Genomic DNA, 17,973 nt, shown 5'->3' with positions numbered 1-17,973 from the left:
AAAGACCAGGAAAAGGGACTTCTGTCTAAAGCAAAAATGATAGTGTTGAAATCAATATCTTAAACTTTCACGCAAATCTGTTTCCACTATTACCTCGGATATCCAAAAGACCGAGTGATATCACCCGGTGAGGGAACCCCATGGCTATAATATTTTCCGTGATATAAGTCATATCCAAATCAAATCCACCTTCCTAGAAAAAGAGTAAGAAAGAGTGGCAGAGCTGAAAAAGATTAGGGGGGAGAAGTGGCTACCTTCTATTGCTAAAGAAATGCAGGTAATCCAGCGAACCTTTCAGTAAAATTTTGTATCTTTGTTCTGTTTACGTGCTGAGTAGTCAATTGATTGTGCTCGAAGGAGAGATTGCGTAGTTTGAAAGGTGAGAAGTTGTTGCCCATTGGTGTAACTTGCCATTATCTGCCAGGAGATCAAAGATAATGCTGGAGAACCCCAAAAAAAGAGAAAATGAGATTCAGATTAAATAATGTCTTTTCAAGTAGAGGTTCATTATTTATACAATATGTCCGAGTAGTTCAATGTCAATTGGTAGAATGCATGTGAGCAAACCTGTCAGCACCCTTGGAGAGTAGAAAGATCTGACCATTATCATCTTTAATTATAACCGACATGTGTCTTCAAGCGGGATTTCTCAACAAAGTAACCGGTGGGACAATCTCCATTGAATACTAAAATTTTCGAAAATGAATCATATGGTTATGCAATTATTATTTTATTATAAATTCGCAAGTCCAAATAGGAAAACTTGGTTGTACCTGCAAGATCATCTCATGAGACATTGGAGATGTCCAGTTAGAGAAGTGACTTGTGCGTGTAGCATTGGAATAACTTGTTTAGAAACACAAAACAGATTGCTCTATACTTTCAATTCTCTAACCCAGCCCAAATCGACAAAGATTTTCAGCTCATATGCATGAAAGAGGAAAAGAGTCGGTGCTCCAAAATTCAAAAAACTCGTCACAGAGCCAACCATGACTAAGATCCTAATAATCCTAATTGAGATGGATTTTACAATTATAATTAGGGTACCTCATATATCTTGGTTATGTGTGTCAAGATTAGACCAACAAACTCATAAAACAATAGCTTTTAGTGGCACTAAACAAAATATCTCAAGCAAAGACATAGGCAAAGTGTCAATATCAACTGATAATATCTTACATCCAATGACCTCTAATATGAACCGAACATGAATCAGTAATCCATGCTACACACCATGAGGAAGTGAAGATATTTACCTAGCAATAAATGTTAGTGATACATTATTCTCATTATGTGGAAGTGAAGATATTTATCCAATTATAACTGTTAAAATTAGAAAGCTCTACCACTTTGAGATAGATAGGCAAAACATGTGGCTTAGTGACCTGAGATAATCAAAGAATTGTAGCTATTTGATCAGTTTCTAGTACAACCCAAACAAAGTGTCCTAGAGAATTACTTGTCTAAATTTTACATATATATCTAGTATAAGGGTCTAGTTCAATAAATTTGATAGCCCAAGCATTAAACTCATAAAACACAATTTATTTGATTGAGTTTTCATTTCAAGTCAATAAAACTCGTCATTTGCCTCTGCTATTGTAAACTAAAAAAGATTGGATCTAATAAGGCTTTGCAAAGAATATATCCTTACATAGAAGATCGGTCTTATTTCTGGCATTGATGATGCATTGTGACGACTCCTTGTAACCTTGTAATATATAAAAGTCGGAGTTACGATTTCTGAGGAAAATAAGATTGGATGTAGTCTTACCGTGAGAACTCGCAAGAGAAACTTTTAAAAATAGAGAACGGATTTGAGAGAGTGATTCACAGAGGAAAAAAAGATAACTGTTGATCTTAGATTGGTGATGATTGAAGAAGCAAAGATGGTTTGCCGTTTTTTTTCCTATAAAAACCCATCCTTTCTCTTGCCTTCACAATTCGTGTAAGCATTTGATCTGAAACACGGTATTAAAATGAAAAAAAACTTGTTTTGTTTGGAGATAAGATTTAAGAACGGAGTAAGAATGGAGATAAAATTTAAGAATGAGATAAGATTTAAGAAAGAGGTTTTTATCTACTTATCTATTTTGGGTTTTTATGTATTTTGGGCTACGAACAATTGAAATCGCAAAAAAAAGGGCGTAGAATTCATTTTTTTAAGTAAAATCTGATGTGTCAGTCTCAGAGAAAAAAAGGGGGCTGACGTGGGTCACTGGGAGCATTTTCCACTACTCAGTATTAATGGTCTTTGATTAAAGATAGGCATCCAACTTAAAACCAATTGGTTATATGTGGAGAGGTCCCAAGACTTATATATTTTTATGTGCGGCTAACACAGCCCATGCGGGACAAAACATTTCAACACATACCTAAAACCAAAAGTTGATCAAACTCATATCCAGGCTTCAAAAGTGACCTCATTAAAGTAGCTTGCCCTACACAGTAAGAACAAAATTAGAAGAGCTTATGTCAAAGCAGCACAAGAAAGATTAGAAAAACTATATACCTTGCTGGTCAGCCAAATGTTCATTGAGAATAGTCCCCTTAATGTAACCGTTGGCATTCAATTTTACAATAACAGCTTTTGGAGTCATTCTCTCAACAATAGCATAGACCACAACACCTAGCTTGATTATATCTTCTACAACGCCTCTGTCAACCAAAATAACAGTTTGCTACACATTAATAACAACATAAATGAGAGTAAATATGGGTTCTAAGTTAAAATATTTTATTTTTCTTTTGATTCTTAAATTGTGTATATATAATCATAATCTCAACAACGTACATGGACAATGGAGGAAAGATTCACTAACTAATAACCTAATATGTTTATCTATGGTCAAAGACTTAGTACATGCCGCACACTAACTAAAAAACGAGACATTGCAAGGTACTTTTGAAGACCAGATATAAGTGATAAGAAGATCAGGAATATTACTAACTCGGAGATTGATTAAGACACGAGAACACCGGGAAAACTAGAAGGATTTGGCTGAAAATCTCTCATTCTTGCCAATAGCCAGAGCCTCTAACTTCAAACTTCTAAACAATTAAAATAGCCAAAAGCCATAATCGAAGGGAATGTGTGTAGTAACCAGCAGCACCGTGTTTTCTTTTCAACTATTTTCCTTTCTTGTCACACATAAGCCTCAAGCACGAACAGTTGCAGCACCCCTCCCTTTACCAGGAAGGTTGCACGTTCGAAATTCATTTGCATCCCCTAGGGAGTTTTCATTCGTTTAACTATTACGCCCGGTGGGTTGGTGTCCAAACAATTAAAATAGCCAAAAGCCATAATTGAAGGGAATGTGTGTAGTAACCAGCAGCGCCGTGTTTTCTTTTCAATCATTTTCCTTTCTTGTCACACATAACCATTTTCAACAAATTTGGACAATCATAAAATAAAGATAAGACTGGAACCAAAAATCCAGGACAGTTACTGCAAATAAGATGAGTGAAAACATACCATCCCTTTCAAGAACGTTCACACCATGGCTGAACAAACCTCTTTTCTAATTCTGAGTGATACAAAAACAAAACTTGCGGCATGTCAATTCAAAATGGATGAAGGACCTAAGAGAAGTCGACTCATGGCATTATGGAACATTGATATAGAGCTGAACATGAAACAGATAAAGAAATGTAAGTGGGAGAGAGGTGAAGAAGGCATAGACAATTTGAACACAGATGGTACCTTGCAAGGCACTCAAGGAGGATGGGCTGCTGCCATCAGGGACCATAAGGGGGAAGTCATTGCTGCAGCAAAAGGGAAGACAGAATACAATACCATTGCACTTATCGAACTCTACGGGCTCAAGCAAGGACTCAAATTGGCGAAGAAGCATAACATTAGAAGAATTGCAGCACAGTCAGACTCGAGTAATGTGGTGTCTTTCATGAAGAACAGAGGACACCCATGGCAAGCAAACCACTTAATGGAGGAGATACAAGACTACATAGGACACTTAGACCATTTTACTATTACACATGCCTATAGAGAGGCTAACAAATTAGCAGATGCCTTAGCTGCTAATATTCCTACTGTAAGTTTTATTGAGATTGTACCTAGCTCGTTCTCTGAGGATGTTAAGAAAATTGTCTATGAGGATGCTATAGGCAAAGTATATGCAAGAATGTAATTGGCTTTTCTTTCTTTAATGCAAAGGGGTAAGGGACCTCTATAACAACCCTGCTTACCTACAAAAAAAAAAAAAAAAACCATCCCCTCCTGAACAACGTCCAAGGTAAAGCTCTTATTCAACAATCCAAGACGTAGAGAAAGCCAAATTTTAATTTTCCCTTTCGTATCAGATTTATCATCATCAACTTGTACAACAACACAAGAAACAAGCTGACCAACTTGAAAAATGCTGGAGAGGAAATTATGTTCTGTATCCTGTTATACAAAACCACATAAAAACACCAAAAAGGTTATAATATAATAGCACAAAAGTTTAATACATCCAAAAATAATCTTCGAAATGAAACCAGGTAATACCTTAATATCATTCTCCGCAATAAGGTCAGATGCTTCACTAGCACGTATTAATCCACGTAAACCCCCCGGAAGATTAACCACAAGGTCTTTTTCATTTACTTCCGATATAACTCCCCAAAGTTTCATTCCAGCTGATACATTCTGCACAATATTTCAAACTTAGTTTCTTCTATAACAATGCATACAATGTAGGAAACCATGTGCTTCAACAGAGAATCAATATTTTGACATTTGAGCTAGACCCAAAACATAATGTACAGTGGAACAGTAATAAAATGCCTTTAAAGTAATCTTATTAGCATACTTAGGTAACTTTCCAGTAACCCCTTCGCCGAAAAGTGAACCGAAATCATCTTCTTCTAAATAACTCTTATTCTTTTTATTTTTATTACTCAAACCCAATTGTTCTTTCCCAAACTCAGCATCAACTTCAGCTCGAACTTCTTCTTCTTCTTTTCTACTTAACAAACATCCCCCACCTATAACTAGTATACTGCTAAGCAGTGGGGGTGAGCGGAGTGGGTGAGGAAGATGGAGGAGTGGAGATGGAGAAGGAGAGGGAGAGGAAAAGGGAGAGTGAGAGAGACAAAGAGAAAAAACAGAAGGAAGAGATGAGGACAGACAGACAGAAACCAACCAAGTTGATTTTTGTCTGCATAACCCCCACTTCTCCCAAAATGTTCGCTCCGCTCACGGAATATACAAAAAATATATATTAACTTTGGAGTTAAAAATGACGTAATATAATTTAATTCATTTTTTGTTTACCACGTGGAAAGTCAGGAACATCGTCTTCGATTTGCATAGGTTTAAGTGATGATGAGTCGTTTGATTGTTTGCCAAACAGTTTTGGTTGTTTTCTGAGGTTTTAAGGAAGGATTTTTGTTTGGTTTTGTTTTCATTGGTTGTTTGTTTTGTTGAGGTTTTGCCATTGTGTGTTATTTCGTCGTGGTTTTTATTGGTAGTTTAATCGGGCACTCGTGAAATTGCATTCGGCAAACCCCAAAAATATATATATCCTAGTCATAGTCAAGTGAGCTGAGCGGGAGAGTGGAGAGGGAGAGAGGAGATGGAGAGATTGAGAGGGCGTGGAGAGGGAGAGGAAGAGGGACGAAGAGAAGAGATGAGAAATGAGGACAGACAGACAACATACCCCCTCGGCCCAGAACATTCGATCCCCTCTATAGACTAGAATTACTGCATAGCAGTGGAGAAGTGAGCGTAGGAAATGAGAGGAGGAGGAAGATGAAGGAAAGAGATGATGAGAAGAGCTGGAGATGAGAGGAGGAAAATGAAGACAAAGAGAGAAGAGAGAAACTATTTAGGGGGGGGGGGGGGCACATATAGACAGCAGCCAAGGCTCATTTTAGGCCCTCTCAAAAAGAGCTAACTCAAGAAAGTTGGCATACGCTCACTTGAATATAGATTATAGATGAGAAAAGAGGATAGAAAGAAAGAAACCAACCAAACAACTTTTTGCCCACATACCCTCCCTCGGCCCAGAATGTTCGTTCAGCTCACTTGAATATATACTAGATAATTGCTAAACAGTGGGGGCGTGAGCGGAGGGTGGAGAAGAGAGAGGGAGAGATGGGTTTGTGGGTGGGGAGAGAGTGAGTTAGGGTTTGGTTGAGAGAGAGAGGGATAGGTGAGGACAGACAGACAAAAACCAACCAACTTAGTTTTTGTCCGCATAATCCCCCTTCTGCCCAGATCGTTCGCTCCGCTCACTTGATAATATTTATGTTTTTGTTTCATTCAAAGAAGTTGGACTTTGGGACTCATCTTATACTAGTATATTGCAAAACAGTAGGCACTACACCAAAAGGGTGATTTTGTAATGCACTCATTTTTCACTTAGTAACGTTTTTTAACCGTTACACAATTATTAACGTTTATAAAGCGTTAGTATGTCACTTTATCCGTTACTTAAAATTCAGATAATTATCGAAATTAATTAGTCACGGTTGGCTAACACATGGATACCGTCATAAATAAAATAAAAAAGACAAAAATAAAAAGAATAATAAGAAATAGTCTAAAACAAAAGGTTAGAATCCCGCACTCCTCTCTCTCATTTTCAAAGGGGTGAAGTGGTTGGCTCAAACCATGACTTCCTCATCTAAAACGAAGGTAAGTTTTTTTTTTCTTCTTTTGTTAGTTCTTACTCTCCTTCTTTTTTTTCAATTCTTCTTCTCTTTGTAGGGATTGGAAAACATAGGTTTTTATTTTTGTACGTTCCTCTTTAATTCTCTTCTTTACTTTTTGTGCTTATATACCAAGGGTTTAATTGGATTTCAGATTTCGGGTTGAGAACGAGTTAGGTTCTCAATGCGCTCAACTTTTTCTCGATTTGGAAAACTAATTTCGGTAAGGGAACCAATTGTTTTCTGGCTGATCCATTGGTATGAATAACACTAACATGACTTTTATCCCTCATCTACTTTCTTCATCTTCTACTTCTTTTTTATTTTGAAGTTGCAGAGCTTAAATTTAAGGCAAAAAAAAAAAAAAAAAAAACAAAATGGGAAGGGGGAAGTTCAAAGGGAAGCCAACTGGGAAGAGGAACTTTTCTACTCATGAAGAGATGGGTAATAATAACTCTTCTTTCTCTCTTTTTCATTTCTATTTTGCAATAAATTCTGCTTTAAAGATTGGTTCTTTGAAGCTTTTCAATCTATTTATGTAAAAGGGTATACATGAATTTTACTCATATTGGAGTTTTAGTAATTTCAAGTGGAACTATGAACTTATTGTATACGTTGTGACTAGTTTATAAGGTTGTGAGTCTAAATTTATAAAAGGGTATGCTAAATATCGAAACTTTTTGTCATTTCTTGATTTGATTTGTTATGATTTTGGTTTTTTAATATGAGGGGTTTCAAAAAGTCTTGTGGACTTAATGGTTATTATAAGTTAAGTTTTGGTTGAAGAGAAGAGAGAGCTTTCCGTCCGTGAAAGGAATCAATATAGTTATTGTATAAGTATAACTTAGAAGAAATGACTTGTTCAGATTGTTATCTTTCGGGTCCAAATCCCCAATTCTTGAAGCAGCATATATGCGTCTAATTTTACTTTATCAATTTGTGTGTTTGTTTGTACTAGATCTTGTATATGTTAGATTTTAGAGATAAAATGGTTTAGAGGTGGATTTTACCGGGCATGCGTTTGAAAAAGGATTTTGAGAAAGAGTTGACATCTCTTGGGAGAAACAGAGAATAGGGGTGCATGAATTTAACATACGAAAGTATGGAACATTGGTGGGATGCTTGGAAGACTCTAATTTTACAGTGAGTGTGGTTGAATGGGCATTTTGAAGCTTGGGGCTCTGTTTTGCAGCTCACCTTTGAATTTCCACAACTTAATCATCCTCATGGTTGTGTTGTTATTCAATGTTATGTATATTGAGGTCATAGCTCTATTCTTGTAGCTCTGTACTAGACTTTTTATATACACCTGTATCATTGTTTAACCTGTATCAGTGTTTAACCATGTATATTGAGGTTTCACCCTATGTGAAAATTATCATAGAACATGGATTTTTTTGTTGTTGTTGCTTGTAGAAAAATAAAAACAAAGAAGCTCTCCAAGTTTCCATATTAGACATTCGAGTATGTTTACTTGCATCCATATATCAGAAGAAGGTTTCTAAGAACGGAAAGGGGCATTTGATGCTATTAAAGTATTGAACTTAGTAGGAAGAGCAAGAACTTCATGAAGAGATTTCAAAGTTGAATATCATTCCCATTTGAAATTTTGATCTATATGCTGACTTGACATTTTGATCTATATGCCATCTTCCTTAGTATTCTTGAATTTCAATTCGTTCTTGACATTTTTACTGTCTTGTTCTTTTGTTGTTATTTGCAGGTGAGTGTTCCATGCAGCAGCTTATACGACACAGTAACCGTATGTTGTGGACATTGCACTAACCTTTGGTTCAGTGGAACACATGGCAGCGTGATCGTGCAATCGTTTTCCTGGCAAGAACTCCAGGTTATCACTTTATAAGAGAATCTCAAGTATACACAACCTTTATCTTGACATATAGAGTTCAAATTGACGGATTAGATTCTTTATTAAACTAAAGTAAACTCTTTGTAATTACTTATTTACTTTTGGTTTCTAAGTAGCATTGTATCAGCCGTCCTAATCCAAAACCTATCTATGCTTTTTCCAGACATTGTCATTCTGTTTCAGCATACTTTTTCATGATCACTTTTTCATTTTGTCAAATCTTGTCTTTACAACTGTCAATCTGGTTACTTTGTTTGTAAAAGATAACTTTAAAAGTCATTTCAAGTCACACACACGTTTATCAAAAAAAAACACAACAAACACCAATGTTATATCTTAAGTCTTAACTTCAAGCTTATTTTCAAACTTTCGATTCAATGGAAGGAGGGGATAATTTGGATGCACAAATTGAATCTTTATTGAATGTAGAGAAACAAAGTAGACTTGCTGAGAATGTTTCTGCTACTAAGAAAGCTGTCATTGATATCATTCAGCTCTGTTACGGAGCACGTGCTTGAAAACTCTTAATGAACAGATCCTCATTTTGTCCAAACGAAGAGGCCAACTTAAACAGGCTGTTACTGCTATGGTCCGCAAGCTATGCAATATATAGATGACACGCCTGATATTGAAGCTCGCGTAGAATTAATCAAAATGCTAAACAGTGTATCTGCTGGGAAGATTTATGTTGAACTGGAGCATGCACGATTGATAAAAAAACTGGCGAAGATCAAGGAATCTCAGGGCCTTATTGCTGAGGCTGCTGACTTGATGCAGGAAATTGTTGTGGAAACATTTGGAGCAATGGCAAAGACAGAAAAAATAGCGTTTATCCTTGAACAAGTTCGTCTGTGTTTAGACCGCCAAGATTATGTGCGTGCTCAAATTCTCTCAAGGAAGATTAGCCCAAGAGTTTTTGATGCTGATACCTCAAAGGAAAAGAAAAACCCAAGGAAGGCGATAACGTAGTTGAAGAGGCCCCTGCTGATATACCTTCGTTGCTAGAATTGAAGCGCATATACTATGAACTTATGATAAGGTACTACTCGCACAACAACGATTACCTTGAAATATGTCGTTGCTACAAGGCGATATATGATATTTCATCTGTGAAAGAAGATCCATCCAAATGGGTACCGGTTCTTAGGAAGATTTGTTGGTATCTAGTGTTGGCGCCACATGATCCCATGCAATCAAGCCTTCTTAATTCTACTTTGGAAGATAAGAATTTTTCTGAAATCCCCAATTTCGGGGAGTTATTAAAACAGCTAGTGACAATGGAGGTGATCCAGTGGACAACTCTTTGGGAGACATGCCGAAATGAATTTGAAAATGAGAAGAACATGCTTGGAGGCTCCTTGGGTGACAAAGCCGCTGAAGATCTAAGGCAGAGAATTATTGAACATAACATTCTGGTTGTGTCAAAGTATTACGCGAGGCTTACTCTACAGAGACTTGCAAAACTCTTATGCCTTACTATCGAGGAAACTGAAAAGCACCTCTCTGACATGGTTGTCTCGAAGTCTTTGGTAGCAAAGGTTGACAGGCCTATGGGGTATGCGCCTTCCAGACAAAGAAAGGACAAAGAACGGTTCTCAACTCATGGGCGATGAATTTGGAGAAGTTGCTTGATCTTGTCGAGAAGAGTTGCCACCAAATTTACAAAGAAACCATGATTCACAAAGCAGCCCTAAAAGTTCAGTAAAGTTTAGATGTCTGTTATGTTTCAAATAGTAAATTTGAAATCATATACCTGTTGATACATTATATGTGAAAAAAAAAAAAAACTTCAAGCTTATTTGGTTTGTTATTTTGTTTTTTTAGAGACAAAGCTTTCCTGTACTAGATCATAGGATTGATCAACCATCTTCTATTGCCAAGGAAGCTAGCAACACAAGTCGCCGTAAGTTCTCTTGTTGTAGGATTTAATTAACATTCGTTTACATTAATTCTTTTAACATATTCCAATAATAACTTCTAGTGATCTATTTGCTTTAGGTCTATTTGGTTGTATCAATCACTACCCATTGTTGAAACGTTCTTTCACCTGATCATTAATAACAAATCTTTACTTGTGTGAGAAAAAATTCTAGTGATCCTTATGGCAGTAAATTGAACTTTAATTAGTGACTGATTTGTTCGTTATAAGTAATGACAAATTTTTGTTGGTGTTGTTGTATTATTGACTTATGATTATATGTCTCTATGCAGCTCTCGGAAAGAGGCCAAGGGTGCTTCTTATGATATAATCAATTTATAAAGTAATTAAACATTACAAAATTTCTTGAATATTTCTAATAACATGGTGAGGTTGCTTTAAAATTAATCAATTTATTACTTGTGCACATTTATATGGAGTGCAGAGAGGAAATTCAGAGAATTAAGGCTAATAATCCAAATATAAGTCACAGACAAGCATTCAGAGCACAGCTGCCAAAAATGTAAGACGGAAAATCTAACATACCAAGATGCTTTTTTGCTTAATAAGTCAAACTGAACTGATTGTGCTAACTTTTGATTTTCCTATTTTTAGTGGGCACACTTTCCCCATATTCAGTTTGGATTGATGTTGGAGGCAAATAATAAAGCTGAAATAAATGAGGTAAGAACATCTCCGTTAAGAAAGTATTGATGTTCATCCAGTTCATGTGCTACTGTGCTTTGATTGTGAAATAATTTTATGTAAATAAGAGAAGATTAGATGGGTTTCAATATCAAGATATTGAGGTATGTTTTTCTGAAACTGAAAAGTTTTAGCACATATCACTTTATGTGTTTAAGTGAGCTTTAGGTTTGTTATTGATAATTCAATAGATTTGTTCCTCAATATGAATGCAATGGATGCGATATATATTACCCAGATGTTAATGTCTTGTTCTTATTAGATTAATGTTGTTTGGGAGACATAATATTCATCTTGAATTTGATTAAGGTTGGTACTTGGCATATATGCACATTTGTATGAGAACTTTTACTTCTTTATGCTACTAAAGATATAAGTACACGTTAGTATTTCTCATCCCCTCTAGTCAAGCCAATTATATAAATGCAGAAGTGACTAATGCATTTGGTTGTTGTTTATGAAGTGAAGTAAGGTTAGAACTTTAGATATATGTCAAAGTAAGGAAGAATAAGCAATATAGGACAAGAAATTGTTGATAAATATTTTCTTGGTTGTTAGCAATTTTATTGGTGCTGGTTTGTAAACACTTAGTGGGTCTTGCTTTGTTGGCAAATGCTAACTTGTTTGGTGCGATTGAATTATATATTTGTTTGGTTGGTTATATATTATTACTAGCCCACTATCTTGATTTCGATTTTCCTAATGTATGATTCTTATCATCGGAGGTAATGCAGGAAGAAGGTGACCTTTTTGCACACCTGGTGATTGTAGTGTACAAGGTGTCCTCTTAGCAGGTGCACTCACTATTTTCTCTTTTTCTTCTTTATACCCGTTTTCGTCTTGATATGTTTTAGTAGGTTCTTGAGCTTAGGGTCAATGTTCTTCCTAAAGTTGCAAATGTTCATCATATGTTTTTACACAACTTAAAATATTACACAAGTAGGTTTTTGAGCAGTTGAGCTTTTTATTAGTTGACACCCAGGATCATTTATTGCTGGCTGGGATGCTTTTTTTTTATGTTCTTAGTTGTAATAGACTTTTCACTTTAGTAAATATTTGGTACTGTTACAACACTAAATAGTATGTTTATAGCATCATGCACTCATATAGGTTTTGTCTTGCAAAAAATCATTTGACTGGAAAGTTTTTTGAGGTACTTGGGTAATATTTGGAATTAGACTTGAAATTAGCATTCACTAAATTCAGGTATGAATGTTTCTTTCATTTTGCCTGTCTTACGTATTTTAATTTATGTTATTCTCAGGACTCAAGATTTATGGAGTGTCGAGGCCTAGATAGTCGAAGAAGAAGATGATGAGTTCCCTGACAAATCTAAAATGTTTATTTCCTTGTGAATCAAATTTCCGCATGTTCTTTATATGTATGACTTTTTGGTTGCGATTTGTAGTAATATAAAGGAGTACGTACTTGATTGGATGTATTTGTGAGGTTTTCTGTGTATTGGTAACTTTTGTGGAATTTTCAAAAACAAATGGGGGTATTTTACGCAGGTGATTGGTGAAGGTGGTAAATGTGTGGTAGGAGAAATTAATTTTTTTTCAATATGAAATTGTTTTGTAATGGCAAAAAAACGTTACTAAGCTCTTAATTAAGTAACACTTATAAAGTAGGAAAAACGTTAGAAATGGGTGCAAAAACCGTTAGTAAATTATTCAAGTAGCAACACATACTACACAAAAAAACATTACTAATTTCTTATAACCGTTACTAATGTCTTCATTAAGCTACGTGTACAAACCGTTAGAAATTGAAGAAAACCGTTACTATTGTTGAAAATATTTAATGTGATTGAGTCTAGAAAACCGTTAGTAATTAATTTTAGTAATGTTAAATAACCGTTACTAAAAAGAATTTGTAATGGTTAAAAACCGTAAGTAAATAACTTAACATATTAATAACGCCCAAATAGTTACGGAAATAAACCGTTACAACAAATTTTAGTAACGGTTTTGCGCCGTTAAGAATATCCTGTTTTGGTATAGTGAGGAGTGAGAGAGAGAGAATGCGAGTTCCGATTTTGGGTGGGTGAAGAAGAATGAGAGAGAGATGGGTTCCGGGCGGAGAGAGAGATATTGCAGAGAAGAAAGAGTGTTTGGTAAAGAAGAAAATGAGAAGACAAACAAAAACCTACCAAATAGAATTTTAGGCCACATACCCCCCCTCCTCTGCCCCCTAGAACGTTCGCTCTGCTCACTTGATTATGGAATATATTCTGGAAAGTCATCTCTTTCTCAACAATGTCTTTGTCATTTGATGTGATAACTTCTTTATGGTCTAAGATTCTTGCTAATACATTATCCTCATTCTGCTCCGGATTGTAATCTCTAAGCATCTTCAACGCAATTACTTGATTTGGAGTGCAAAGTGATGTCATCTACTTAAAAGATGATGCTAGTTGAAGTATGACTTTTCTACACCAACGCACCACACTCCAAATTATTGTTTTATAATGAAATCTATCCTAGACACAATTCACTTACGGTAAAATGTTACGACTCCGTTTTCTTTGCCACCACCCCATATCTCGTCCATATACCGTACCACTCTCTACCTTACATATTTCTACAGATAAAAAAAGAAGCTTAGTTCCACCCATCTCTAATCCCAATTTTAGCACAATGAATTTTGGTATAAATTCATCTATTCATAAAATTGAGATGGATGAGTCAAATCAAGATCGAACACTACTTGCTCATTTCATTCAATCAAATCACATGATAATTGGGAATTTGTTGGAGAAAATGGAAGAAGAACCAAATTGGGGTGGCTCAAAACTTGGACGTAAGGTGAAGAATCGTCCAAGAGGTGCAACCCATGATAAATTGATTTCGGAATACTTCTCCAACCATTCTATCTGTGAGGATGATGATTTTCGTACCAGATTTCGCATACGCCAAAGCTTGTTCGAGCATATATACTTTACCATTGTAAATCACGACTATTTTTTCAAACAAAAGTATGATGTTGGTAAGTTAGGTTTGTCTTCTTTACAAAAGATTACTACGACTTTTCATATATTGGCTTATGGTGTAACTGCTAATTCGGTTAATGAAAAAATATATATTGGCCAGTCCACTACCCTTGTTTGTGTTAAACGGTTTTGTTGTGCAATTATAGAGATTTTTGGAGATCAATACCTTTGTAGACCAAATGCCGATGATATAGAAAGGCTACTAAACAAAGGTGAGGAATGCGGCTTCTCGGGAATGTTGGAGAGTCTTGATTGTATGCACTGGGCATAGAAAAATTGTCTGACTAGTTGGGCTGGACAATAAACAAATCGTCATGGACATGCCATAATCATCCTTGAAGTCGTGGAATCTTATGATACATGGATTTGGCATGCCTATTTTGGACGACCCACATACCGAACAATCAACAATATTAGAATCATCTTCTTGAAGGGTCCAGCAATAAGTCCACGGCTCGAAGCTATAATGCCAAGACTTTGACGAGTACATTTAAGTAATGCAACTACGTCTTGTATACTTTTGTTGACTTGTAATTGTGAATGGAAATATTAAAGTGATGTACAAATTAGTTTGTAATAAAGTTCTCTTTGTGTGACCATTTTATTTTGGAGTAAAATTTGATAACACATTTCCTTGACTTTCCAAACACGGATAAATGATTTTGATGAGGTGGATTTTGATAGGGATTTTTTTGATAGGGAGTGGGATAGGAAAATTGATGAAGTGTTGTTGTTTGAAAAGAGGCCACGTGTGAGGTGAGTATTAGTCGAAGTACGGTTGATTAGAGGGAGATTTGGGATGGATGGGTTTGGGGAATTAGTTAAGGTTTTGAGGAAGTTTAGGACTGTTATTTCAATTCTGGCTTTGACGTGTGATGGTGTGAGGATTTCGGCATAGGAGAGTTGTTAGTCTGAATGGAATAATGAGGATTTGCTTAGGTTGGACATTGTGTTGTGTATTTTGGCGGTCTTGTTAGGAGAGAGAGGAAAATAAAAAAATAAATTATATATATGTTATAGTTACTAGTATACTAGTATGCAATGGGGGTGTGAGCGGAGAGGGAGAGGGGAGAGGGAGAGATTGAGAGGGCATGGAGAGAGAGAGGGAGAGGGACGAAGAGAAGAGATGAGAAATGAGGACAGACAGATAGAAACCAACCAAATGGCTTTTTGTCCACATACACCCCCCCCACCCCCCCCCCGGCCCATAACGTTCGCTCTACTCACTTGATTACAAGTTTGCCATTCTCTAAAAAAAAATGTTTTGTATTGGGCCCAAACCCAACGACCAATCCAACCGGTCTCGCCATGTTGAAGCCACCGAGTCGTTTGACGGACTCGCCATGTCGTTTGAGTACACTCAAACAGCCTCGCCATGTCGTTTTAGTGTACACTCAAGCGGTCTGCATGTGTCATTTGAGACAAAACTTTCAGATTTTTAGCTAGACTATATGGCGGGGTCGTCATTTGGGCAGTCTCTAGAACGACATGGCTGGGTCGTTTGTGGACTCTTTTGGGCGACATAGCTGGGTCGTTTGGACTAAAAAGATTGAGAATTAAGTTCATTTTATTTTTTGGTCACTTTCATATCACTGATTAAATTAAGGCAAAAAAACCCAAATTTCCCTGTCATCAATGATTGCCTTAATTGATAATAATCTTGTGTAGTCTTGCTTCTATTTTTTTTTCGGTCCTAGAATCATTATAGGGACATACTATTACGAGCTCCTTATTTGGACACTCTCCTTTATCGAGATAAAGAACACGATTCATTTTATTTTTATCAGTACAAATTGATCATAGAACAACTTCATTAATTAAAATCCAAATTGGTCTTGCCCAACTACGTATGCCTCCAAAATCAAATCTGCACCTCATTCATCCAAGTTGGATACAATCTACGTCCTGAACATACCCAGACCCTTCAAGGCTTCAACGTGCGTTCGAAACACCATATCCATCTGACAAGACTCTTCAAGGAGTGATCTTAAATGCCACATCTATCCAACTCCTTATCGACAAACTCGGACACCGTTTCATGAAGGGCCCTTTTGAAACTAATTCTTTCAAAAGTAATGACAATGCTCCTCTTTCGAGAGAGAAAATCTATCTTGACTCACTAGGTCAGACCAATTGCACCTGGTAAGCCTTTGAAACTCATAACTTTCAGATGATATTCCACCAAGGCATAAAAACATTATGAGGAATCCAATCAGATGAAGAATGGAATGGAATTATACATACTAATGTGGTGAGTAAAATCGCTTTTTCCGATATATAAAGGGTTTTTTCCAATTAAGGCAGCAAGAGAGTTAAAAAAAATTGGGTTTTTTTGCTTCAGAACTCGAGAGAGAGATAATACTGGTTAGAACGGTTGCAAAAACTTGTAACCAGTATGTGTTGAGGTGTGGGGGGTGTATTAGGCTATTGTTATTGGACTTCTTGTTGGGTTTGGGCTGGAGGCTACCCAATCGAATTCGATGGGTGTAGGATACAAGACCTTTTTATTTTTTAGTCCACACTGGTTTTTCTCTATTATATTAGGGGATTGCTAAATATAGACCCTGAATCTCTCAAGGCAGACCCCATTTTAAAAAATTCAAATACCGGACATGTCCTCTAATAATACCGAACTTAGAAGTGAAAACACCCAAATTTCAAGTTTTGTCTTTTTACTCTCAAGAAACCTTCCTTAAACCCACATATTTTTTTTTTCACTCCTCCCATTTTCCAATCCAAACAAACTTAACCCACACATCTTTTCTTTCTCTACACATATTCATCTTCTTTTGTTCTATTTCTATTTACAAGCCTAAAACCCCTCTTTCTGTTTTTAATTTTTTTTTATGACATTGAGTGAAATGGAATGGGCATATGATGATTTTAATGTGGAAAATGAACTATTTAATGAATAGAAGTTTCAATCAAGTGACCAAGATCGACGACTGGCGACCAAGACGAGGTAATTAACTCCATACACAACTATTGTTCATAATGATTCCAATATCAATTATTATGTGATCATTATGAGGACGACTTGTACAAAATGTGATTACAAAGTATTTATGCAAACTCAATCTGTGAGGACGACATCTTCTGTTTATAGTTGATTTTAATAGTGAGTGTTGGGAAATGGGAATAGCCTTACATTCGAGATGTCCCAGGCCAACTAACTTCCTAAGACTCTGGCGCCCCAACTGGAGCGACCTATGAAGCATTAGACGGTCTAATTTGGTCATCGCTTAGTTACTTTGATAGACATTTTTCTTGTGACAAATTTTTAGCTAACATCATAATTCATTGTAAATGTTATATGATCAGAATACAGTCATGATGAGGTACCAATTGATCTACTTCAGACTTCACAAAATTCAAATGCATCTTCGAAGGGGCACTACATAGATCAAACTGAACATTTTAACACCAACATGGTATGTATGGACGAATATACGCTTTTGAAACTTACTTCTTTGATTTAATATCTTCCTACCCATGGATTAATAAATACTTAAATTGATTTATAGGTATTTGATAGTTGTCAAGATTTGATTAATTGGACACAACATAAAGGAAATGAAGTTGGAGCTATTATCGTCACTGTGAAATCTCAAAATGCAATTGGTGGGAAGGCTCCTAGACTTATTTTGATATGTGAGCGTGGTGTTGAATTTCGATCTCATAAAAAGGTATAAGCAAATGAGAAGGCAATGAGAAAGACTGGAACAAAAAAGATGAATTGTTCTTCTAAGCTAACTTTGTCTGCATTGGATGGTTGGACTGGACCATCTTACAAAGAGAGAACATTGTGTTGCTCCTGCATTAAGAACATTTTAT

General features: G+C 36.1%; 1 protein-coding gene and 3 pseudogenes across 12 annotated transcripts in view; 2 read left to right on the top strand and 2 right to left on the bottom strand.

The window, feature by feature from the left end:
• Positions 1–5,638, bottom strand: part of LOC147487934 (rRNA biogenesis protein RRP5-like) — a 33,980-nt gene extending 28,342 nt beyond the window's left edge. For 3 of the 11 annotated variants that reach the window (XM_086572862.1, XM_086572861.1, XM_086572863.1), the window contains exons 1-6: positions 5,276–5,635; positions 4,812–4,986; positions 4,508–4,648; positions 4,229–4,405; positions 2,513–2,658; positions 2,376–2,441 (exon numbers count right to left, since the gene is read on the bottom strand). In XM_086572862.1, the coding sequence (XP_086428988.1) occupies positions 2,376–2,441; positions 2,513–2,600 (154 nt within the window). In that variant the 5' untranslated portion in view covers positions 2,601–2,658; positions 4,229–4,405; positions 4,508–4,648; positions 4,812–4,986; positions 5,276–5,635. Of the gene's footprint in view, positions 1–2,375; positions 2,442–2,512; positions 2,659–4,228; positions 4,406–4,507; positions 4,649–4,811; positions 4,987–5,275 lie in introns of all 11 variants that reach the window. The other 8 variants (XM_086572856.1, XM_086572859.1, XM_086572857.1 and 5 more) reach the window with 5 other exon arrangements.
• Positions 5,639–6,616: 978 nt separating this feature from the next.
• Positions 6,617–11,938, top strand: LOC147487933 (axial regulator YABBY 5-like; annotated as a pseudogene).
• LOC147487932 (26S proteasome non-ATPase regulatory subunit 12 homolog A pseudogene) lies at positions 8,882–12,657 on the top strand (annotated as a pseudogene). Its single transcript, XR_015202787.1, has 3 exons — positions 8,882–10,427; positions 11,882–11,941; positions 12,412–12,657. The product of XR_015202787.1 is annotated as a 26S proteasome non-ATPase regulatory subunit 12 homolog A pseudogene (transcript).
• Positions 12,658–14,341: 1,684 nt separating this feature from the next.
• Positions 14,342–15,045, bottom strand: LOC147487931 (meiotic recombination protein SPO11-2 pseudogene; annotated as a pseudogene).
• Positions 15,046–17,973: the final 2,928 nt, after the last annotated feature.

The sequence above is a fragment of the Coptis chinensis genome, chromosome 7, assembly GCF_015680905.1.
Source record: "Coptis chinensis isolate HL-2020 chromosome 7, ASM1568090v1, whole genome shotgun sequence".
Lineage (NCBI taxonomy): Eukaryota > Viridiplantae > Streptophyta > Magnoliopsida > Ranunculales > Ranunculaceae > Coptis > Coptis chinensis.
This window is presented reverse-complemented; position numbering and strand designations above follow the sequence as displayed.